General features: G+C 49.1%; 1 protein-coding gene and 1 long non-coding RNA gene across 2 annotated transcripts in view; both read left to right on the top strand.

The window, feature by feature from the left end:
* Positions 1-17,859, top strand: part of AKAP8L (A-kinase anchoring protein 8 like) — a 28,248-nt gene extending 10,389 nt beyond the window's left edge. The window contains 9 exon segments of the mRNA XM_054002351.1: positions 2,225-2,327; positions 3,763-3,809; positions 4,713-4,749; positions 6,758-6,875; positions 8,415-8,556; positions 9,974-10,079; positions 10,910-11,040; positions 12,498-12,593; positions 15,052-17,859. Coding sequence (XP_053858326.1) covers positions 2,225-2,327; positions 3,763-3,809; positions 4,713-4,749; positions 6,758-6,875; positions 8,415-8,556; positions 9,974-10,079; positions 10,910-11,040; positions 12,498-12,593; positions 15,052-15,702 — 1,431 coding nt within the window. The 3' untranslated portion in view covers positions 15,703-17,859.
* Positions 17,860-19,949: 2,090 nt separating this feature from the next.
* LOC128821356 (uncharacterized) lies at positions 19,950-23,251 on the top strand. Its single transcript, XR_008441084.1, has 3 exons — positions 19,950-20,586; positions 21,822-21,860; positions 23,182-23,251. It is a non-coding gene; the product is annotated as an uncharacterized LOC128821356 (long non-coding RNA).

Here is a 23,251-nt window from a genome sequence, read left to right as displayed (position 1 = left end):
GGTTTTCCCATGATTTTCCATGAGTTTCCATGGTTTTTTCCATTGCTTTTCCATGATTTTCCATGGTTTTTCCATTATTTTCCATGAGTTTCCATGAGTTTTCCATGGTTTTCCCATGAGTTTCCATGATTTTCCATGAGTTTCCATGTTGTTTTTTCCATGATTTTCCTTGAGTTTCCATGGTTTTTCCATGGTTTTTCCATGGTTTTTCCATGGTTTTCCCATGATTTTCCATGAGTTTCCATGGTTTTTCCATGGTTTTTCCATGATTTTCCATGGTTTTCCATGTTTTTTCCATGATTTTCCATGATTTTCCATGATTTTCCATGGTTTTTTCCATGGTTTTTCCATGGGTTTTCCATGATTTTCCATGGTTTTTCCATGATTTTCCATGTTTTCCCATGATTTTCCATGGTTTTCCATGAGTTTCCATGATTTTCCATGGTTTTCCATGATTTTCCATGGTTTTCCATTATTTTCCATGAGTTTCCATGGTTTTTTCCATTGCTTTTCCATGAGTTTCCATGATTTTCCATGGTTTTTCCATGGTTTTTCCATGATTTTCCATGATTTTCCATGAGTTTCCATGGTTTTTTCCATGGTTTTTCCATGATTTTCCATGATTTTTCCATGAGTTTCCATGATTTTCCATGGTTTTCCATGGTTTTTCCATGGTTTTTCCATGGTTTTTCCATGATTTTCCATGTTTTTTCCATGATTTTCCATGAGTTTCCATGGTTTTCCATGATTTTCCATGGTTTTTCCATGGTGTTCCATTATGTTTTCCTCGTTTCTCCAGATTTTTCATTGGTTTTTCTGTGATTTTCCCATAACGTTTCCATAATTTTTCCATTATTTTTTTGTGGTTTTTTATGATAATTCCATGGTTTTCCGTGGTTTTTTGTGTTTTTTCCATGATTTTTGAATGGTTTTCCCATTATTTTTTCATGAGTTTTCCATGAATTTTCCATGATTTTTCCATGTGTTTCCCCCCAACTTTTCCCCCAATTTCCCCCAATTTCCCCCCCATTTTTCCCCCGATTTCCCCCCAATATCCCCTCAATATCCCCCCAATTTTCTCCCAATTTTCTCTCAATTTCCCCCCAATTTCCCCCATTTCCCCCCATTTTTCCCCATTTCCATCCATTCCCCCCCATTTCCATCACTTTTCCCCATTTCCCCCCAATTTCCCCCCCATTTTTCCCCATTTCTCCCCATTTTTTCCCCCCATTTTTCCCCATTTCTCATTTCCCCCCCCAATTTCCTCATTTTTCCCCAATTTCCCCCATTTTTTCCCCCAATTCCCCCCACCATTTCCCCCCAATTTCCCCATTTCCCCCCATTATCCCCCAATTTCCCCATTTCCCCATTTCCATCAAATTTTCCCCATTTTCCCCCATTTCCCCCATTTTTCCCCCATTTTCCCCAATTTTCCCCAATTTCCCCCCAAATTTCTCAATTTTTTCCCCATTTTCCCCTCATTTCCCCCCAATTTTCCCCCAATTTTTCCCCATTTTCCCCCGTTTTTCCCCATTTTCCCCCATTTTTCCATTTTCCCCCATTTTTTCCCCATTTTCCTCCAATTTTCCCCATTACCCCCCAATTTCCCCATTTCCCCCCAAATTTCTCAATTTTTTCCCCATTTTTCCCTCATTTCCCCCCAATTTCCCCCGATTTTTCCCCATTTCCCCCCATTTCCCCCATTTTCTCCCTTTTTTCCCCAATTTCCCCAATTTCCCCCCAATTTTCCCCATTTTCCCCCCATTTTCCCCAATTTCCCCATTTCCCCCCAATTTTCTCAATTTTTTCCCCATTTTTCCCTCATTTCCCCCCAATTTCCCCCATTATTCCCCATTTTCCCCATTTCCCCCCCAATTTTCCCCATTTTTCCCCATTTCCCCCCAATTTTCCTCAATTTTTCCCCATTTTTCCCTCATTTCCCCCCAATTTCCCCCCATTTTTTCCCCATTTCCCCCCCATTTCCCCCCCATTTCCCCCCCCATTTTCCTCCCGTTTCCCCCCCATTTTCCCCCATTTTTCCCCGTTTTTCCCCCCCATTTTTCCCCGTTTTCCCCCATTTCCCCCCGTTTTTCCCCATTTCCCCCCCGTTTCCCCCCGTTTTCCCCCATTTCCCCCCATTTTCCCCCCATTTTTCCCCGTTTCCCCCCCGTTATTCCCGCTCATTTCCCCGTTATTCCCGCTCATTTCCCCGTTATTCCCGCAGCGGAAGCGGCCGCGCCGGGAGGCTCCGGGCCGGCGCCGGCAGCAGCCGGGCGAGGAGAGGGCGCCGCGCACGGACGGCTCCGACAACTCCAGCTCCGACAACGGTCAGGGCCCCACCCCAGTGCGGGGGGAATTCTGGTTTAAAATCCCGGGAATTACCCCAAATCCTGGGGGGGCTGGCTTAAAATCCCGGGAATTACCCCAAATCCCAAATCCTGGGGGGCTGGATTAAAATCCCGGGATTCACCCCAAATCCTGGGGGGGCTGGATTAAAATCCCGGGATTCACCCCAAATCCCAAATCCTGGGGGAATTCTGGATTAAAATCCCGGGATTCACCCCCAAATCCGGGGGGGTCTGGTTTTAAATCCCGGGATTTACCCCAAATCCTGGGGGAATTCTGGTTTAAAATCCCGGGATTCACCCCAAATCCTGGGGGAGGCTGTCTTAAAATCCCGGGATTCACCCCAAATCCCAAATCCTGGGGGGGCTGGCTTAAAATCCCGGGAATTACCCCAAATCCTGGGGGAATTGTGGTTTAAAATCCTGGGATTTACCCCAAATCCCAAATCGGGGGGGGTCTGGTTTTAAATCCCGGGAATTACCCCCAAATCCTGGGGGAATTCTGGTTTAAAATCCTGGGATTGACCCCAAATCCCAAATCCTGGGGGAATTCTGGATTAAAATCCCAGCAGTGACTCCAAATCCCAAATCCTGGGGGGGCTGGCTTAAAATCCTGGGATTTATCCCAAATCCTGGGGGAATTCTGGATTAAAATCCCAGCAGTGACTCCAATTCCCAAATCCTGGGGGAATTCTGGATTAAACCCCAGCAGTGACCCCAAATCCCAAATCCTGGGGGAATTCTGGATTAAACCCCAGCAGTGACCCCAAATCCCAAATCCTGGGGGAATTCTGGATTAAACCCCAGCAGTGACCCCAAATCCCAAATCCTGGGGGAATTCTGGATTAAACCCCAGCAGTGACCCCAAATCCCAAATCCTGGGGGAATTCTGGTTTAAAATCCTGGGAGTGAGCCCAATTCCCAAATCCTGGGGCTGAGTTCTGGTTTAAATTCCCAGCAGTGACCCCAATTCCCAAATTCTGGGGGGAATTCTGGATTAAAATCCCAGGATTTACCCAAATTCCCAATTTCTGGGGCTGAGTTCTGGTTTTAAATCCCAGGATTTACCCAAATTCCACATTTGATTGGGCTGAGTTTCAGAATTCCACCTCTAAAAATCCCAGGATTGACCCAAATTCCCAATTTCTGGGGCTGAATTCTGGAATTCCTGTTTAAAAATCCCGGGATTGACCCAAATTCCACAATCTATGGGGATGAATTTTGCGTTTCCAGTTAAAAAATCTTGGCATTTATCCCAAATTCCCCATTTTTTGGGGATGAATTTTGGATTTCCAGTTTAAAAACCCCAGGATTTATCCCAAATTCCCAATTTTGGGGCTGAATTCTGGAATTCCAGCTCAGAAATTCCCAGGATTTTTCCCCAAATTCCCAATTTTTGGGGTTTTGTTTGTTCCAGAGGAAGGCACGGAGGGAGAATCCGGAGAAAAGGAGGAATCCAGAGGGGTGAGTGAGGGGAAATCCTGGAATTTTGGGAATTCCCAACAGATTTGGGGGAATTTCCACAGGAAATTGGGTGTGAGAGGGAAATTCTGGGATTTTGGGAGGGAAATTCCAGGATTTTGGGATCTCAGGGATGGAAATTTTGGAATTTTGGGAGGGAAATTCCAGGATTTTGGGATCTGAGGGAGGGAAATTCTGGGATTTTGGGAGGGAAATTCCGGGATTTTGGGATCTCAGGGATGGAAATTTTGGAATTTTGGGAGGGAAATTCCAGGATTTTGGGATCTCAGGGATGGAAATTTTGGAATTTTGGGAGGGAAATTCCGGGATTTTGGGATCTGAGGGAGGGAAATTCTGGGATTTTGGGAGGGAAATTCCGGGATTTTGGGATCTGAGGGATGGAAATTTTGGGATTTTGGGAGGGAAATTCCAGGATTTTGGGATCTCAGGGATGGAAATTTTGGAATTTTGGGAGGGAAATTCCAGGATTTTGGGATCTGAGGGAGGGAAATTTTGGAATTTTGGGAGGGAAATTCCGGGATTTTGGGATCTGAGGGAGGGAAATTCCGGGATTTTGGGATCTGAGGGAGGGAAATTCTGGGATTTTGGGAGGGAAATTCCAGGATTTTGGGATCTGAGGGAGGGAAATTCTGGGATTTTGGGAATTCCAGGAGGATTTTGGTTGGGGGAAGGGCTGGAAGTGGAATTTCCCCCAGGAAATGTGGGAATTCCAGGGAATTCCAGGGAATTCCGGCCTCTCCACTGGAATTCCCATCCCTGGGAGATTTCTTTGGGAAAATCCCCCGAATTTTTGGGATTCCCAAATCCAAGGGGAATCCCAGAGGGAGGAGAATTCCCGGGATTTCATTCCAGGGGGTTTCAATTCCCGAATTTTTGGGTTTTCAGGAAGGGGAGGATGAAGAGGGAAGAGATTCTGAGAAAGGTGAGTTGGGAATTCCAGGGGGAAATTCCAGGGAATTCCAGGAATTTGGGATCAGGGGAGGATTTTGGGCTGGGTTTTTGGGATTTTGGGTTGGAATTTCTGGGATTTTGGGATGATTTTTTTGGGATTTTGGGCTGGATTCTCTCAGATTTTCCTTGGATTTCCTGGGATTTTGGGTTGGATTTCCTGGGATTTTGGATTCCCTGGGATTTTGGGCTGATTTTTTGAGATTTTGGGCTGATTTTTGGGGATTTTGGGCTGATTTTTTTGGGGATTTTGGGCTGATTTTTGGGGATTTTGGGCTGATTTTTTGGGATTTTTGGGCTGGTTTTTTTTGGGATTTTGGGGTGATTTCTTTGGATTTTGGGCTGATTTTCTGGGATTTTGGGTTGGATTTCCTCAGATTTTGGATTCCCTGGGATTTTGGGCTGGAGTTCCTGGGATTTTGGGCTGATTTTTTGGGGATTTTGGGCTGATTTTTTGGGGATTTTGGGCTGATTTTTTCGGATTTTGGGCTGATTTTTTGGGGATTTTGGGCTGATTTTTTGGGATTTTGGGCTGATTTTTTGGGGATTTTGGGCTGATTTTTTTGGGATTTTGGGCTGATTTTTTGGGGATTTTGGGCTGATTTTTTGGGATTTTGGGCTGATTTTTTAGGATTTTGGGCTGATTTTTTGGGATTTTGGGCTGATTTTTTGGGATTTTGGGGTGATTTTTTGGGATTTTGGGTTGGATTTCCTCAGATTTTGGATTCCCTGGGATTTTGGGCTGGAGTTCCTGGGATTTTGGGCTGATTTTTTGGGATTTTGGGGTGATTTTTTGGGGATTTTGGGCTGATTTTTTTGGGATTTTGGGGTGATTTTTTGGGGATTTTGGGCTGATTTTTTCGGATTTTGGGCTGATTTTTTGGGGATTTTGGGCTGATTTTTTGGGATTTTGGGCTGATTTTTTGGGGATTTTGGGCTGATTTTTTGGGGATTTTGGGCTGATTTTTTGGGATTTTGGGCTGATTTTTTAGGATTTTGGGCTGATTTTTTGGGATTTTGGGCTGATTTTTTGGGATTTTGGGGTGATTTTTTGGGATTTTGGGTTGGATTTCCTCAGATTTTGGATTCCCTGGGATTTTGGGCTGGAGTTCCTGGGATTTTGGGCTGATTTTTTGGGATTTTGGGGTGATTTTTTGGGGATTTTGGGCTGATTTTTTTGGGATTTTGGGGTGATTTTTTAGGATTTTGGGCTGGTTTTTTTTTTAGGATTTTGGGCTGATTTTTTTTAGGATTTTGGGCTGATTTTTTGGGATTTTGGGCTGATTTTTTGGGATTTTGGGCTGATTTTTTGGGATTTTGGGCTGATTTTTTAGGATTTTGGGGTGATTTTTTTGGGATTTTGGGCTGATTTTTTAGGATTTTGGGCTGATTTTTTTAGATTTTGGGCTGATTTTTTGGGATTTTGGGCTGATTTTTTGAGATTTTGGGCTGATTTTTTAGGATTTTGGGCTGTTTTTTTGGGGATTTTGGGCTGATTTCTTTGGATTTTGGGCTGATTTTTTGGGATTTTGGGTTGGATTTCCTCAGATTTTGGATTCCCTGGGGTTTTGGGCTGGAGTTCCTGGGATTTTGGGCTGATTTTTTAGGATTTTGGGCTGATTTTTGGGGATTTTGGGCTGATTTTTTAGGATTTTGGGCTGATTTTTTTGGGATTTTGGGCTGATTTTTGGGGATTTTGGGCTGATTTTTTGGGGATTTTGGGCTGATTTTTTTGGGATTTTGGGCTGATTTTTTGGGGGATTTTGGGCTGATTTTTGGGGATTTTGGGCTGATTTTTTTGGGATTTTGGGCTGATTTTGGGGGATTTTGGGCTGATTTTTGGGGATTTTGGGCTGATTTTTTTTAGGATTTTGGGCTGATTTTTTGGGGATTTTGGGCTGATTTTTGGGGATTTTGTGCTGATTTCTTTGGGATTTTGGGCTGGATTCCCTCAGAGATTCCCAGAATTCCCATTTCCCCAGGAGCCCTGGGCAATCCAGAGGAGAATTCCCAGATTTCCCAGCTGAGGCAGAAGCTCCAGGCCGGGAGGAAATCCCAGGACCGGCAGAAGAAGCGGCACCGGGACCGGATGGTGGAGAGGTATTTCCTGGGAATGCTGGAATTTTAGGGAATTTCCCCCCTTTTTAGGGATTGTTCATCTTTTTTAGGAAATATTTCCCTTTTTTAGGGGATATTTCCCATTTTTTAGAGCTATCCCCCTTTTTTTAATGAATTATTTTCCTTTTTTAATGGATTTTTTCCTTTTTTTAGGGAATTTTCCCCCTTTTTTATGGATCTTTATTCCCTTTTTAATGGAATTTCCCCCCTTTTTTAGGGAATTTTCCCACTTTTTTAGGGATTCTTGCCCTTTTTAGGAATTTCCCCCCATTTTTTCAAAACTATTTCCCTTTCTTAGAGATTATTTCCCCCAAAAACTTGGGAAAAGCTAAAAAAACCCTAGGAAAACCTCCCAGAAAATCAGGAACATCTGCAAAACCCTGGGAAAACCTTGGGCTAAAGACCAAAAAACTTGGGAAAACCTCTGCCATTCCCATTTTCCTGGCACCATTCCCATTTTCCTGTCCCATTCCCATTTTTCCTGTCCCATTCCCATTTTCCTGTCCCATTCCCATTTTCCTGTCCCATTCCCATTTTCCTGTCCCATTCCCATTTTTCCTGTCCCATTCCCATTTTTCCTGTCCCATTCCTGTGTTCCCCATTCCCTTTTTTCCGTTCCCATTGCTGCCATTCCCTCACCGTTCCCTTTTTCCTGGTGCCATTCCAGGTTTTCCCACACCATTCCCATTCCCCATTCCCTAATCCCACATTCCCATTCCCCATTCCCATTCCCCATTCCCACATTTCCCATTCCCCATTCCCCATTCCCATTCCCCATTCCCATTCCCCATTCCCATTTCCCATTCCCATTCCCATTCCCATTCCCCATTCCCATTCCCCATTCCCATCCCCATTCCCCATTCCCCATTCCCATTCCCCATTCCCATTTCCCATTCCCATTTCCCATTCCCATTCCCATTCCCCATTCCCATTCCCCATTCCCATCCCCATTCCCCATTCCCCATTCCCATTTCCCATTCCCCATTCCCATTCCCCATTCCCCATTCCCATTCCCCATTCCCATTTCCCATTCCCCATTCCCATTCCCCATTCCCATTTCCCATTCCCCATTCCCCATTCCCATTCCCCATTCCCATCCCCATTCCCCATTCCCCATTCCCCATTCCCCATTCCCATTCCCCATTCCCATTTCCCATTCCCCATTCCCCATTCCCCATTCCCCATTCCCATTCCCCATTCCCATTCCCACATTTCCCATTCCCCATTCCCCATTCCCCATTCCCATTCCCCATTCCCATTTCCCATTCCCCATTCCCATTCCCCATTCCCCATTCCCATTCCCCATTCCCATTCCCACATTCCCATTCCCATTCCCCATTCCCCATTTCCCATTTCCTATTCCCACATTCCCCATTCCCATTCCCACATTCCCCATTCCCACATTCCCCATTCCCATTCCCCATTTCCCATTCCCATTCCCACATTTCCCATTCCCCATTCCTCATTCCCCATTCCCATTCCCACATTCCCATTCCCACATTCCCACATTTTTCCCTGCAGGATCCAGTTCGTGTGCTCCCTGTGCAAGTTCCGGACGTTTTTCGAGGACGAGATCCGGCAGCACCTGGAGAGCAAATTCCACCGGGAGCATTTCCAGTTCGTGGGCACCAAGCTGCCCCAGCAGACAGCCCAGTTCCTGCAGGTGCCTTCAGCCTCCTCCTCCTCCTCCTCCTCCTCCTCCTCCTCTCCTTTCCCTGCTTTTCTTTCCCTGCTTTTCTTTCCCTGCTTTTCCTCCTTTTCCTGCTTTTCTTTCCCTGCTTTTCTTTTCCTCCTTGTCCTGCTTTTCTTTCCCTGCTTTTCCTCACCTTTCCCTGCTTTCCCTCTCCTTTCTCTCTCCTTTTCCTCTCCTCTTCTTGCTTTTCCTTTTCCTGCTTTTCCTCTTCCTCTCCTTCTCCTCTCCTTCTCCTGCTTTTCCTGCTTTTCCTGCTTTTCCTCCTTTTCCTGCTTTTCCTTCCCCTCCTTCCCCTCTCCCCTTTTCCCATTTCCAGTTCGTGGGCACCAAGCTGCCCCAGCCGACAGCCCAGTTCCTGCAGGTGCCTTCAGCCTCCTCCTCCTCCTCCTCCTCTCCTCTTCCTTTCTTCTCTTCTTCCTGTTTTCCTTCTTCTTTTCCTGCTTTTCCTTTCCTTCTCCTTTCCCTCTCCTCTTCCTGCTTTTCCTCCTTCTCCTCTTCTTTTCCTCTCTCTCTTTTCCCTCTCCTTCTCCTCTCTTTTCCTCTCTCTCCTTTCCCTCTCTTTTCCCTCTCTTTTCCCTCTCTTTTCCCTCTCTTTTCCCTCTCCTTTTCCCTCTCCTTTCCCTCTCCTTTCCCTCTCCTTTCCCTCTCTTTCCCTCTCCTTCCGCTCCTTCCTCTCTTTCCCTTTTTCCCTTCCTCTCCTTTCCCTGATTTTCCCGTATTTTCCCTTTCCCTTGTGTTTTCTCCTTTCTTCCATTTCCTTTTCTTCCTTTTCCCTCTCCCTTTTTCCCCTTTCCCTGGTTTTTTCCATTTCCTTTCTTGTCTCTTTCTTTTCCTCCCTTTTCCAACACTTCCATTTCTTTCTCTTCCCTCTTTTCCCTTCTTTCCCCTTTCCCAAATCCCAGGGAATTCCCTGCCGGGGGATTTGGGAATTTTGGGAAGCTGATCCCAGGGAATTCCTTGCAGGGGATTTGGGAATTTTGGGAAGCTGATCCCAGGGAATTCCCTGCAGGGTTTTTTGGGGATTTTGGGATTTTTGGGAAGCTGATCCCAGGGAATTCCCTGCAGGGGATTTGGGATTTTTGGGAAGCTGATCCCAGGGAATTCCCTGCAGGGGATTTGGGATTTTTGGGAAGCTGATCCCAGGGAATTCCCCGCAGAGGATTTGGGATTTTTGGGAAGCTGATCCCAGGGAATTCCCCACAGGGGATTTGGGATTTTTGGGAAGCTGATCCCAGGGAATTCCCCGCAGGGGATTTGGGATTTTTGGGAAGCTGATCCCAGGGAATTCCCCGCAGGGGATTTGGGATTTTTGGGAAGCTGATCCCAGGGAATTCCCCGCAGGGGATTTGGGATTTTTGGGAAGCTGATCCCAGGGAATTCCCCGCAGGAATACGTGGCCAACAAGACGCGGAAGACGGAGGAGCGGCGCCGCGGGATCCGGGACATCAACGCCGTGATCCAGCAGATCCAGCGGGAGCAGGACCTGACCCAGGGTATCCCGGGATTCCCGGAATTCCCGCCAGGGAACCCCGCAGCGGCTCTGGGGTGTCCCAGAGGGATTGGCCTTTCCTGATCCCAATCCCTGATCCCATTCCCTGATCCGATCCCTGATCCCAATCCCTGATCCCAATCCCTGATCCCATTCCTGATCCCATTCCCGATCCTGATCCCATTCTCTGATCCTGATCCCTGATCCCATTCCCGATCCTGATCCCGATCCCTGATCCTGATCCCTGATCCCATTCCTGATCCCATTCCCGATCCTGATCCCATTCCTGATCCCATTCCCGATCCTGATCCCATTCCCAATCCTGATCCCAAACCCAATCCCTGATCCCATCCCTGATCCCAAATCCTGATCCCATTCCTGATCCTGATCCCATTCCCAATCCCGGATCCCATTCCTGATCCCATTCCCTGATCCTGATCCCATTCCCTGATCCCAATTCCTGATCCCTGATCCTCTTCCCTGATCTCATTCCCAATCCCTGATACCAATCCCAGATCCCATGCCCTGATCCCATTCCCGATCCCTGATCCCGTTGCAGAGGTGGGCCTGGAGCCCTGGGGTTATCCCAGGGGGGTTAATCTGATCCCATTCCCAATCCCCGATCCCTGATCCCGGATCCCGTTGCAGAGGTGGGCCTGGAGCCCTGGGGATATCCCAGGGTGTTTAATCTGATCCCATTCCCGATCCCCGATCCCTGATCCCGGATCCCGTTGCAGAGGTGGGCCTGGAGCCCTGGGGTTATCCCGGGGGGGTTTAATCTGATCCCATTCCCGATCCCTGATCCCTGATCCCTGATCCCGGATCCCGTTGCAGAGGTGGGCCTGGAGCACTTCCTGCGGAAGGTGGAGGCCGCTCACTGCTCCGCGTGCGATCTCCTGATCCCGATGCACTTCGGATCCATCCAGAAACACCTGAAATCCCTGGATCACAACCACAACCGCCGGGTGAGCGCCCGCGCCGGGATCCGCGCCGGGATCCACCCAAACCCCGGGAATCCTGAGGGGATCCATCCCCCGGGAATCCTGCTGGGATCCACCCAAACCCCGGGAATCCTGAGGGGATCCACCCAAACCCCGGGAATCCTGCTGGGATCCACCCAAATCCTGGGAATCCTGCTGGGATCCACCCAAACCCCGGGAATCCTGCTGGGATCCATCCCCCGGGAATCCTGCTGGGATCCATCCCCCGGGAATCCTGCTGGGATCCATCCCCCGGGAATCCTGCTGGGATCCATTCCCCGGGAATCCTGCTGGGATCCACCCAAACCCCGGGAATCCTGCTGGGATCCATTCCCCGGGAATCCTGCTGGGATCCACCCAAACCCCGGGAATCCTGCTGGGATCCACCCAAATCCTGGGAATCCTGAGGGGATCCACCCCAATCCCAGGAATCTGGAGGGGATCCACCCCAAAACCTGGGAATCCTGAAGGGATCCACCCAAATCCCGGGATTTCCCGTGAATTTCCCTGGATTTGTGTCCCCAGTCCCTTTTTCTCAGCGAATTTTTTGGGAATTCTGCCGGATTCGTGTCCCAGTCCCTGGAAAATTCCCTGGAATTCCTGGGAAAATGCCCCGAATTCCTGGGAAAATTCCTAGGAAAATCCCTGGAATTCCCAGGAAAATTCCCTGGAGAATTCCCAGGAAAATTCCTTGGAAAATTCCCCGGAATTCCTGGGAGAATTCCCAGGAACCCCCGGAATTCCCACAAAAATTCCTTGGAAAATTCCCTGGACTTCCCAGGAAAATTCCCGGAATTCCCAGGAAAATTACCTGGAGAATTCCTGGAATTCTGAGGAGAATTCCCAGGCAAATTCCCAGGAGAATTCCCAGGCAAATTCCCAGGAAAAGTCACGGGATTCCTGGGAGAATTTCCAGAATTGCGAGGAACGCCCGGCATTCCCTGGAGAATTCCCAGGCAAATTCCCGGGAAAAGCCCCAGAATTCCCAGGAGAATTCCCGGAATTGTGAGTAACGCCTGGCATTCCCTGGACAATTCTGGAATTCCTGGGAGAATTCCCAGGAGAATTCTCAGGCAAATTCTCTGGAGAATTCTGGCATTCCCAGGAACGTGGCCAGCATTCCCTGGAGAATTCCCAGCATTCTCTGGAGAATTCTGGCATTCCCGGATTCCCAGGAACGCGGCCGGTGTTCCCGGGAGAATTCCGGGATTCCCAGATTCCCAGGAACGCGGCCGGCGTTCCCGGGAGAATTCCAGGATTCCCGGGATCCCGGCATTCCCAGGAACGCGGCCGGCATTCCCGGGAGAATTCCCAGATTCCCAGGAACGCGGCCGCTGTTCCCTGGAGAATTCCAGAATTCCCAGATTCCCAGGAACGTGGCGCTGTTCCCGGGAGGATTCCGGAATTCCGGGATTCCCAGGAACGCGGCGCTGTTCCCGCAGGCCATGCTGGAGCAGTCCAAGCGCTCGTCGCTGGCCGTGGCCCGGAGCATCCTCAACAACAAAGTGATCGGCCGCAAGCTGCGCAGCTTCCTGCAGGTGCCGGGCCATTCCCCAATTCCCAAATTCCCCAATTCCCCAATTCCCCAATTCCCAAATCCCCCTATTCCTAAGTTCCCCAATTCCCCAATTCCCCAATTCCTAAATTCCCGAGTTCCCAAATCCCTGAGTTCCCGTGTTCCCAAATTCCTGAATTCCCAAATTCCCAACTTCCCGAATTCCCAAATTCCTGAATTCCCAAGTTCCCCAATTCCCAAGTTCCCAAATTCCCGAGTTCCAGGAATTCCCCAATTCCCCAATTCCCCAATTCCCAAATTCCCCAATTCCCAAGTTCCCAAATCCCCGAGTTCCAGGAATTCCTGAATTCCCCAATTCCCGAGTTCCCAAATTCCCCAATTCCCAAGTTCCCAAATTCCTGAATTCCCAAATTCCCCAATTCCCAAGTTCGCCAATTCCCAAATTCCCCAATTCCCAAATTCCCGAATTCCCAAATTCCCCAATTCCCCAATTCCCAAGTTCCCAAATTCCCGAGTTCCAGGAATTCCCGAGTTCCCCAATTCCTGAATTCCCAAATTCCCCAATTCCCAAATTCCCGGAATTCCCGAGTTCCTGAATTCCCGAGTTCCCAAATTCCCAAGTTCCCGAATTCCCAAATCCCCGAGTTCCCCAATTCCTGAATTCCCAAATTCCCGAGTTCCCCAATTCCTGAATTCCCCAATTCCCCAATTCCCGAGTTCCCGAATTCACAAATTCCTGAATTCACACATTCCTGAGTTCCCAAGTTCCCACATTCCCAAGTTCCCAAATTCCCAAATTCCCGAGTTCCCAAATTCCTGAATTCCCGCGTTCCTGAGTTCCAACATTCCCAAGTTCCCAAATTCCTGAATTCCCAAATTCCCGAGTTCCCGGAATTCCTGAGTTCCCGGGTTCCTGGAATTCCCGAATTCCCAAGTTCCCGAGTTCCCAAATTCCTGAGTTCCCAAATTCCCAAATTCCCGAGTTCCCAAATTCCCCAATTCCCGAGTTCCCACATTCCTGAGTTCCCGAGTTCCCGAATCCCCCAATTCCCGAATTCCCGAGTTCCTGGAATTACCGAATTCCCAAGTTCCCTAGTTCCCAAATTCCCAAATTCCTGAATTCCCGAGTTCCCAAATTCCCAAGTTCCTGAATTCCCGAGTTCCTGAATTCCAGAATTTCCGAGTTCTCGAGTTCCCAGAATTCCCAAGTTCCCAAATTCCCCAATTCCCAAATTCCCGAATTCCCAGAATTCCACCACCAGCAGCGCCCCCAGGGGTTTCCGGGGGATTTTTGGGAATATTTTGGAATTTGGAGGGGGTTTGGGGGGAATTTTGGGGGGATTTCATGGAATTTTCAGGGGTTTGGGGGAGATTTTTGGGAATTTTTGGCAATTTTTGGTATTTTTTGGAGATTTTGAGGGGTGTTTTGGGAATTTTAGGGGATTTTTGGGAATTTTTGGGGGGATTTTTGGAGGTTTTGGGGGGATTTCTGGGGGGATTTCTTGGAATTCTCGGGGATTTGGGGGGAATTTTGGGAATTTTCGGGGATTTGGGGGGATTTTTTGAGATTTTGGGGGGGATTTCTAGGAATTTACGGGGGATTTTGGGGAATTTTTAGGGTTTTTTTAGAGTATTTTTAGGAATTTTAAGGGGATTTTTGGGAATTTTAGGAAGTTTTTTAGGAATTTTTGGGGGTTTTGGGGATTTTTTGGGGAATTTTGAGGGACGTTTGGGGAATTTTTTAGGAATTTTCGGGGAGTTTGGGAAAATTTGGGGGGTTTTGGAGGAATATTTGGAATTTTGAAGGGGTTTTGGGGGGATTTCTGGGAATTTTCAGGGATTTTTGGGAATTTTTGGAGATTTTGGGGGATTTTTGGGAATTTTCAGGGGCTTTGAGGGGAGCTTTGGGAATTTTCAGGGGGGTTTTGGGAATATTTTGGAATTTTGGGGGGGTTTGGGGGATTTTTTGGGGAATTTTCAGGGGTTTTTGGGGGGGTTGGGGATTTTTTTTTGAATTCTTGGGGTTTTTTTGTGGGAATATTTTGAGGTTTTGGAGTTTTTTGGGAATTTTGGGGGGTTTTGGATTTTTTGGGCGGAAAATTTTGGGGAATTTTTTGATTTTTGGGGAGTTTTTGGGGTTGAGATTTTGGGGTTTTTTGGGGGAACATTTTGGAGTTTTGAGGGGGTTTTTTTTTTGGGAATATTTTGTAATTTTGGGAATCTTTCCCACTCCCTGTGGGAATTCCATCCCATTCTCTCCCAGGCAGGAATTCCTGCCCAAAATCCCGGAATTCCGGGAGAACTTGGTGGGAAAACGACCTCAAATCCCCTTTGGAATTGCAGCTCTGGGAATTCCTGCCCGAAATTCCCTTTTTTTTTTTTTCACGGATTTGGGGGAGGTGAGAATTCCTTGGAGAATCCCCAGGGAAGCTCCACATGGGCTTTTTTTTTGGGAATTTTTGTTCCCCCCTCTTTTCCAGGGGGAAAATCCCTTCACGGATGATCCCGAGGAAAAGGAGGAGCACGAGGAAGGGGAAGGAGCAGGGGAGGAAAATCCCCAAAATCCCACGGAAAATCCCAAAAAGGTGGAAAATCCCACGGAAAATCCCGCAGAAAATCCCCCAAATCCAGAGGAAAATCCAGAAAATCCCACAGAAAACCCCCAAAATCTGGAAAATCCCACGGAAAACCCCCAAAATCCTGAGGAAAATCCTGAAAATCTCAGAGAAAATTCCATGGAAAATCCCAAAAATCCCACGGAAAATCCCGAAGAAAATCCCACGGAAAATCCCAAAAATCCCGAAGAAAATCCCACGGAAAATCTGGAAAATCCCACGGAAAACCCCGAAGAAAATCCCACGGAAAACCCCCAAAATCCCGAGGAAAATCCTGAAAATCCCACGGAAAATCCCCCAAATCCCGAGGAAAAGCCCCAAAATCTCGAGGAAAATCCCAGAATTTCTGCGGATCCCGAGGAAAATCCCGAGGCAGTGGAAATTCCCGAGGGAACTGGAGGCCGGGAAAGGGCAGCAGGGACAGAGGCAGGGCTGGAAAAGGAGGAGAATTCCCAAAATTCCCAGGAATTCCCACAGCTGCACCCACAGGGACCTTCCGGAACCTTCCAGGAGTGAAAATCCTGGAATGTCCCAAAATTCCGGAACCTTCCAGGAGTGAAAATCCTGGAATGTCCCAAAATTCCGGAACGTTCCAGGAGTGAAAATTCCGGAATGGGAAAAAGTTCCGGAACGTTCCAGGAGTGAAAATTCCAGAATGTGGAAAAGTTCCGGAACGTTCCAGGAGTGAAAAGTTCTGGAATGTGAAAAAGTTCTGGAATATTCTAGGAATGGAAAAGTTCCGGAACGTTCCAGGAGTGAAAATTCTGGAATGGGAAAAAGTTCTGGAACGTTCCAGGAGTGAAAAGTTCCAGGGATGAAAAGTTCCAGAATGTTCCAGGAGTGAAAATTCCGGAATGTCCCAAAGTTCCGGAACGTTCCAGGAGTGAAAATTCCAGAATGGGAAAAAATTCCGGAATGTTCCAGGAGTGAAAAGTTCTGGAATGTGAAAAAGTTCTGGAACGTTCCAGGAGTGAAAAGTTCTGGAATGTGAAAAAGTTCTGGAATATTCCAGGAATGGAAAATTTCCGGAACCTTCCAGGAGTGAAAATCCCGGAATGGGAAAAAGTTCCGGAACCTTCCAGGAGTGAAAATCCCGGAATGGGAAAAAGTTCCAGAATGTTCCAGGAGTGAAAATTCCGGAATGTCCCAAAGTTCCGGAATGTTCCAGGAGTGAAAAGTTCTGGAATGTGAAAAAGTTCTGGAATATTCTAGGAATGGAAAAGTTCCAGAACCTTCCAGGAGTGAAAATCCTGGAATGTCCCAAAATTCTGGAACGTTCCAGGAGTGAAAATCCCGGAATGGGAAAAAGTTCTGGAACGTTCCAGGAGTGAAAAGTTCCAGGGATGAAAAGTTCCAGAATGTTCCAGGAGTGAAAATTCCGGAATGTCCCAAAGTTCCAGAACGTTCCAGGAGTGAAAATCCCAGAATGGGAAAAAATTCCGGAATGTTCCAGGAGTGAAAAGTTCTGGAATGTGAAAAAGTTCTGGAACGTTCCAGGAGTGGAAATGTTCTGGAATGTTCCAGGAGTGAAAATTCCAGAATGTGAAAAAGTTCTGGAATGTCAAAAAGTTCCGGAATGTTCCAGGAGTGAATTCCTGGCGGGAAAAGGACCCAGAGCGTTCCCGGATGTGTCGGATTCGTGTCCCTGGATGTGCCCCGGCCCCAAATCCCAGGAATTCCCGAAATTCTGGGAATTCCCAGCCCCAAATCCCAGGAATTCCCGAAATTCTGGGAATTCCCAGCCCCAAATCCCAGGAATTCCCAGAATTTCCAGAATTCCCTGCCCCAAATCCCAGGAATCCCAGGAATTTTGGGAATTCCAGTGCCCCAAATCCCAGGAATTCCCGGAATTCTGGGAATTCTCTGCCCCAACTCCCAGGAATTTTGGGGAATTCTGGGAATTCCCAGCCCCAAATACCAGAAATTCCGGGAATTCCCTGCTCCAAATCCCAGGAATTCTGGGAATTCCTGGCCCCAAATCCCAGGAATTCCCGGAATTCTCTACCCCAAATCCAAGGAATTCTGGGAATTCTGCCCCAACTCCCAGGAATTTTGGGAATTTCCTGCTCCAAATCCCAGGAATTCCTGGAATTCTGCTGCCAGGTTGCCTGGAATTTTGTGGAGGTTTGTTTGGGTTTTTTTTTTGGGAAATTCCCAGGAAAAAGGAATTTCCTTGGATTTTTGGGGCATTTTCTTCCATTTTTTAGAGAATTCCTGGGGAAAAAAGGAATTTCCATAGATTTTTTTGGGAATTCCTGGGAAAAAAAGGGAAATTCCTTGAATTTTTTGGGAATTCCCAGGAAAAATTAGAAATCCTGTTGGATTTTTGAGGGGGGAGGGAATTCCCAGGAAAAAAAGCAGGAATTCCGTCCATTTTTTTGGGAATTCCTGGGGAAAAAAGAGAATTCCACTGGATTTTTTGGCAATTCCTTGGGGAAAAAAAAGGGAATTTCCTTGGATTTTTTGGGGATTCCCAGAACAAAGCAGGAATTCCGTGCTGTGGGTCCCTTTTCCCGTTGTTTTCCCGTTGTTTTCCCATCGTTTTTCCCGGTTTTCCCGCTGTTTTTCCCGCTGTTTTTCCCGCCCCTCTCGGAGCGTTCGGTGCCGTCGTGTCCGTTGTGAAGCGGGAGAATTCCCGAGGTTTTTTGTGGATTTTAAAGGACTCATCCCGAGCTTCTCCCGACTCTTTCATCCGCAGGAAAGCCCCGGAATCCCAAATTCCCGGATTTTTTGGGAGATTCCGTCCCAGGGCCGAGGCAGAGTTGGGATTTTCCTGCCCCAAATGGGGAAATGTTGGGATTTGGGATCTGGGAATGCTCCTGGGGGAGGGGACGGGGGGGATTTGGGGATTTGGGAGCTCCAGAGGGGGCTGGGGTGGGAAAATTCCTTCAGGGATGGGAAAAATTCCTTCAGGGATGGGAAAAATCCTTCAGGGATGGGAAAATTCCTTCAGGAATGGGGGAATTTTTTCAGCGATGGGAAAATTCCTTCTGGGATGGGGAAAATTTCTTCAGGATTGGGAAAAAATCTTCAGGAATGGGGGAATTCCTTCTGGGATGGGGAAAATTCCTTCAGGAATGGGAAAACTCCTTCAGGAATGGGAAAATTCCTTCAGGGATGGGAGAATTCCCACCAGGAATGGGGAAATTCCTTCTGGGATGGGGAAAATTCCTTCTGGGATGGGGAAAATTCCTTCAGGATTGGGGGAATTCCTTCAGGGATGGGAGAAAATAATGCTTCAGGAATGGGAAAATTCCTTCTGGGATGGGAAAAAAATCCTTCAGGATTGGGAGAATTCCAACCAGGAATGGGAGAATTCCTTCAGGACTGGGAAAATTCCTTCTGCATTGGGAAAATTCCTTCAGGAATGGGAAAAAACCCTTCAGGAATGGGGAAAAATCATTCAGGAATGGGGAAATTCCTTCTGGATTGGGAAAATTCCTTCAGGAATGGGGAAATTCCTTCTGGATTGGGAAAATTCCCACCAGGAATGGGGAAATTCTTACTGGAATGGGAAAAATTCCTTCAGGTATGGGAGAATTCCTTCAGGTATGGGAGAAAAACCCTTCAGGAATGGGAAAAATTCCTTCAGGAATGGGAAAAATCCTTCAGGAATGGGAGAATTCCCACCAGGAATGGGAGAATTCCTTCGGGATCGGGGAAATTCCTGCCGGGAATGGGAAAGGGGTGGAAAAAGGGATGGGGAAAAAATGATGGGAAAGGGACAGGAAAAGGATGGGGGGAAATGGGATAGAAAATGATGGGGAAAAGGAGAGAAAACGGATGGAAAAGGGGTGGGAAAAGGGATTTGGGGACCCTGAGGGGATCTGGGGACATTTTGAGGGGATTTGGGAACTCCGTGAGGGGATTCGGGGATGTTTTGAGGGGATTTGGGGTCCCCGAGAGGATTTTGGGTCCCTGAGGGGATTTGGGGACACTGATGGGATTTGGGGACATTTTGAGAGGATTTGGGAACACCGTGAGAGGATTTGGGGATGTTTTGAGGGGATTTGGGGACACTGAGGGGATTCGGGGTCCCTGATGGGATTTGGGGACATTTTGAGAGGATTTGCGGTCCCTGAGGGGATTTTGAGTCCCTGAGGGGATTCGGGGACATTTTGAGGGGGCTTGGGGACATTTTGAAGGGATTTGGGGACCCTGAGGGGATTTGGAGACATTTTGAGAGGATTTGGGAACTCCGTGAGAGGATTTGGGGATGTTTTGAGGGGATTTGGGGTCCCCGAGGGGATTTGGGGACCCTGCGAGGGGATTTGGGGTCCCTGAGGGGATTTGGGGATGTTTTGAGGGGATTTGGGGACCCTGCGAGGGGATTTGGAGTCCCTGAGGGGATTTTGTGTCCCTGAGGGGATTTGGGGACCCTGTGAGGGGATCTGGGGACATTTTGAGGGGATTTGGGGACCCTGTGAGGGGATTTGGAGTCCCTGAGGGGATTTTGTGTCCCTGAGGGGATTTGGGGACCCTGTGAGGGGATCTGGGGACATTTTGAGGGGATTTGGGGACGCTGTGAGGGGATTCGGGGTCCCTGAGGGGATTTGGGGATGTTTTGAGGGGATTTGGGGACCATGTGAGGGGATTTGGGGACATTTTGAGGGGATTTGGGGTCCCTGAAGAGATTTGGCTCCCTAAGGGGATCTGGGGACACCGTGAGGGAATTTGGGGATGTTTTGAGGGGATTTGGGGACCCTGAAGTGATTTTGGGTCCCTGGTAGAATTTGGGGGCACTGTGAGAGGATTTGGGGACACTGAGGTGATTTTGGCTCCCTGATGGGATTTGGGGACACTGTGAGAGAATTTGGGGACACTGAGGTGATTTTGGCTCCCTGAGATTATTTGGGGTCCCTGAGGGGATTTGCCGTCTCTGAGGGGATTTGGGGACGCTGTCACTGAGGGGCTGGGGACACTCACTGTGAGGCACTAGGGACATTGTCACTGGGAGGAGCCTCTCCGGGGCCGCTCCGGGGCCGGTTCGGGGCCTGTCCGGGCCCATTCCGGGGCCTGTCCGGGCCCATTCCGGGGTCGGTTCGGGGCCGCTCCGCTCCCGGCCCCGGGGACTCCATGGCGGCCCCGCCTCCCCCTCACCGCCGGCAAAGGGCGCGCCCCGCGACGCCGCCCAATCAGGAGCCAGAACGTCCGTGATTGACAGGCCGTGCCCTCAGGGAGGGAGCGCCTCCACCAATCAGATCGAGGGCGGGAACCAACCCGACCAATGGGGGCTGCGGGCGGGCCGCGTCGCTGAGGAGATCAACCAATCAGGAGTGTCGTGGGCGGGGCCAAGCGGGAGCCGGGCGGTGGCGCGCGTGCGCAGGAGGCTGAGGCGGGCGGTGAAGCGGCGGCGGCGGCGCCGGGCGGAGGCGGCGGCGATGGAGCCGGGTTACGGCGGTAGGTGCCGAGCGGGGCGGCCCCGCCGTGCTGCCGCTCCCCCGGGGTGGCGGTGACTCCTTCCCGTCGCTGCCTCAGCACCGGCTCCGTTACCGGCGAGTGGCGGGGGGGGGGAACTCCGCCGCAGCGGGCAGCGTAACGCCCGCCCCCCCGTGAGGCGGCGGCGCCGCTGATTGGCTGAGCGCCACGTCACTCACCACTAGGGCGGCGCTGATTGGCTGTTGTGGACTGGGGGGGTCGTGCCCTGAGAGGGACCGCGGGGGGGGCGGAAATGGCGCCGGGCCCATTTCTGAAGACGACACAAAATGGCGGCCGTGGCCCCGCCCCCGCCGCCTGTGCCTCAGTTTCCCTCGTCCTGGCCCGTCCCAACCGTGGCGGCACCCGCGGGGGTCCCGTGTCCCCTCCCTGGTGTCCCGTGTCCCCTTCCCGGGGGTCCCGTGTCCTCCTCAGGGGATCCCTGTCCCGTCCTCAGGGGAATCCCCCTGGAGTCCCCGCCTTGGATCTCCCCTAGGTCTCCCTCAGGATCTCCTCTCGAAATTCCCTCCTGGATTCTCCCCTGGATCCCCTCAGGATCCCCCCTGGAAATTCCCCTGGATCTCCTCAGGATCTTCTCTGGATTCCCTTAGGATTCCCTTTGGAAATTCCCCTGGATCCCCTCAGGATCCCCTCTGGAAACTCCCCTGGATCCCCTCAGGATTCCCCATGGAAATTCCCCTGGAATTTCCTTGGATCCCCTCAGGATCTCCCTTGTAAATTCCCCTGGATCCTCTCAGGATCCCCACAGGTTTAAACCCCCCTGGATCCCCTCAGGATCTCACCTGAATTCCCTTAGGATTCCCTCTGGAAGTTCCCCTCAGGATCCCCCCTGGAATTTCCCCTGGATTCCCCCTGGAATTTCCTTGGATCCCCTCAGGATCCCCCCTGGATCCGCTCTGGAATTTCCCCCGGATTCCTCAGCCTGGAAAAAGGGATCAGGAGAGAGCAAATCCACTCTGATTTTTTTGGGATTATTTATCCCAGGCTTGGCTTTTTGTCCAGGCTCACTTTGGATTTTGGGGCTGGAATTTTGGGATCAGGGCTGGAATTTTGGGATCAGGGCTGGATTTTGGGGCTGGGATTTGGGATCGGGACTGGAATTTGGGGCTGGAATTTTGGATTGGGACTGGATTTTGGGATTGTGCTCAGGAGAAGTGGGAATTTTCCCCTCCCTGCTGACAGATCCTCCTTTTCCCCAGGATATGGCTCCTGGAGCACCGGGGCTGCCGGCGCCCAGGGTGAGCTTTTCCCAACTTCTCCTTTTTTCCCCCCATTTCTCCCTTTTTTTCTCCCATTTTTCTCTCATTTCCCCCCATTTTTGTCCCATTTCCCCCTCATTTTTCTCCCATTTTCCCACAATTTTCTCCCCATTTTATTCCTTTTTTTCCTCCTCTTTTCACCTCCATTTCCTCCATTTTCTACCATTTTCCCTCATTTTCTCCAATTTCTCCCATTTTTCTCCCTTTTCCCCCATTTTTATCCCCCTTTTTCTCCCGTTTTTCTCCCATTTTCCACAATTTTTTTCCCAATTTCTCCCATTTATTCCTTTTCCTCCCATTTTGCCCCATTATTTCTCTCCTTTCCTGCTTGTTCTCTCCTTCTCCCCATTTTTCTCCAATTCCCCCCATTTTTCCCTTATTTTATTGCTTTTTCCTCCCATTTCCCCCCATTTTTCTCTCATTTCCCCCCATTCCCCTCCCCTTTCCCTTGTTTTTATCCCATTTTCCCTTTTTTTTTCTCATTTCCCCCCATTTTTCTCCCACTTTTCCCCCTTTGTCCCATATTCCTCTTTTTTTCCATTTTTTCTCATTTCCCACATTTTTGCCCCATTTTTCCCATTTCCCACCCTTTATTCCTTGTTTTTTCCCAATTCCCCCCTTTTTCCCCATTTCCCCCCCTTTATTCCCTGTTTTTCCCCATTTCCCCCCCTTTTCTCCCCTTTTATTCCCTGTTTCTCCCTATTTTCCACCATTTTCTCCCCCTTTTTTCTCATTCCCCCATTTCCCCACCCTTTATTCCCTGTTTTTCCCCATTTCCCACCCTTTATTCCCCATTCCCCCCATTTTCCCCCTTTTTTTTCCCATTTTTCCCCCTTTTTCCCCATTCCCCCCCCTTTATTCCCTGTTTTTTCCCATTTCCCCACCCATTTCCCCCCTTTATTCCCTGTTTTCCCCATTTTCCCACTCTTTTCTCCCTGTTTTTCCCCTTTTCTCCCCCTTTTTCCCATTTCCCACCCTTTATTCCGTGTTTTCCCCCATTTCCCCACCCTTTATTCCTATTTTTTCCCATTTTCCCCCTTTTTTCCCCCATTTTCCCCCCTTCCCCTCCCCATCCCCTCCCACCTCCCAAACCTCTGCATCCCCCAAACCCTTTCCCCTTTTTTCCCCTTTTTTCCCCTTTTTTCCCCTTTTTTCCTGGACAACCCCTCAGAATTCCACCCAAATCCCAAACCCTCCCTGGTTTATCCCAAATCCCCCCCTTTGCCCAGAAATCCCAAACTCTCAGCCCAAATCTCAGCATTTTCCCGGAGAAATTCCTGATTTTTCCTCTTTTTTCCAGCTTCCTACGGCACGAGCACGAGCAGCAGTGCAAGGTGGGTGTGAGGGGCTCGGGGTCCCCGGCGGTCTGG

This window comes from Vidua macroura, chromosome 39, assembly GCF_024509145.1.
Source record: "Vidua macroura isolate BioBank_ID:100142 chromosome 39, ASM2450914v1, whole genome shotgun sequence".
In the NCBI taxonomy this organism is placed as follows: domain Eukaryota; kingdom Metazoa; phylum Chordata; class Aves; order Passeriformes; family Viduidae; genus Vidua; species Vidua macroura.
The sequence above is the reverse complement of the archived record's forward strand: the minus strand, read 5'-3'. Positions and strand labels throughout refer to the sequence as shown.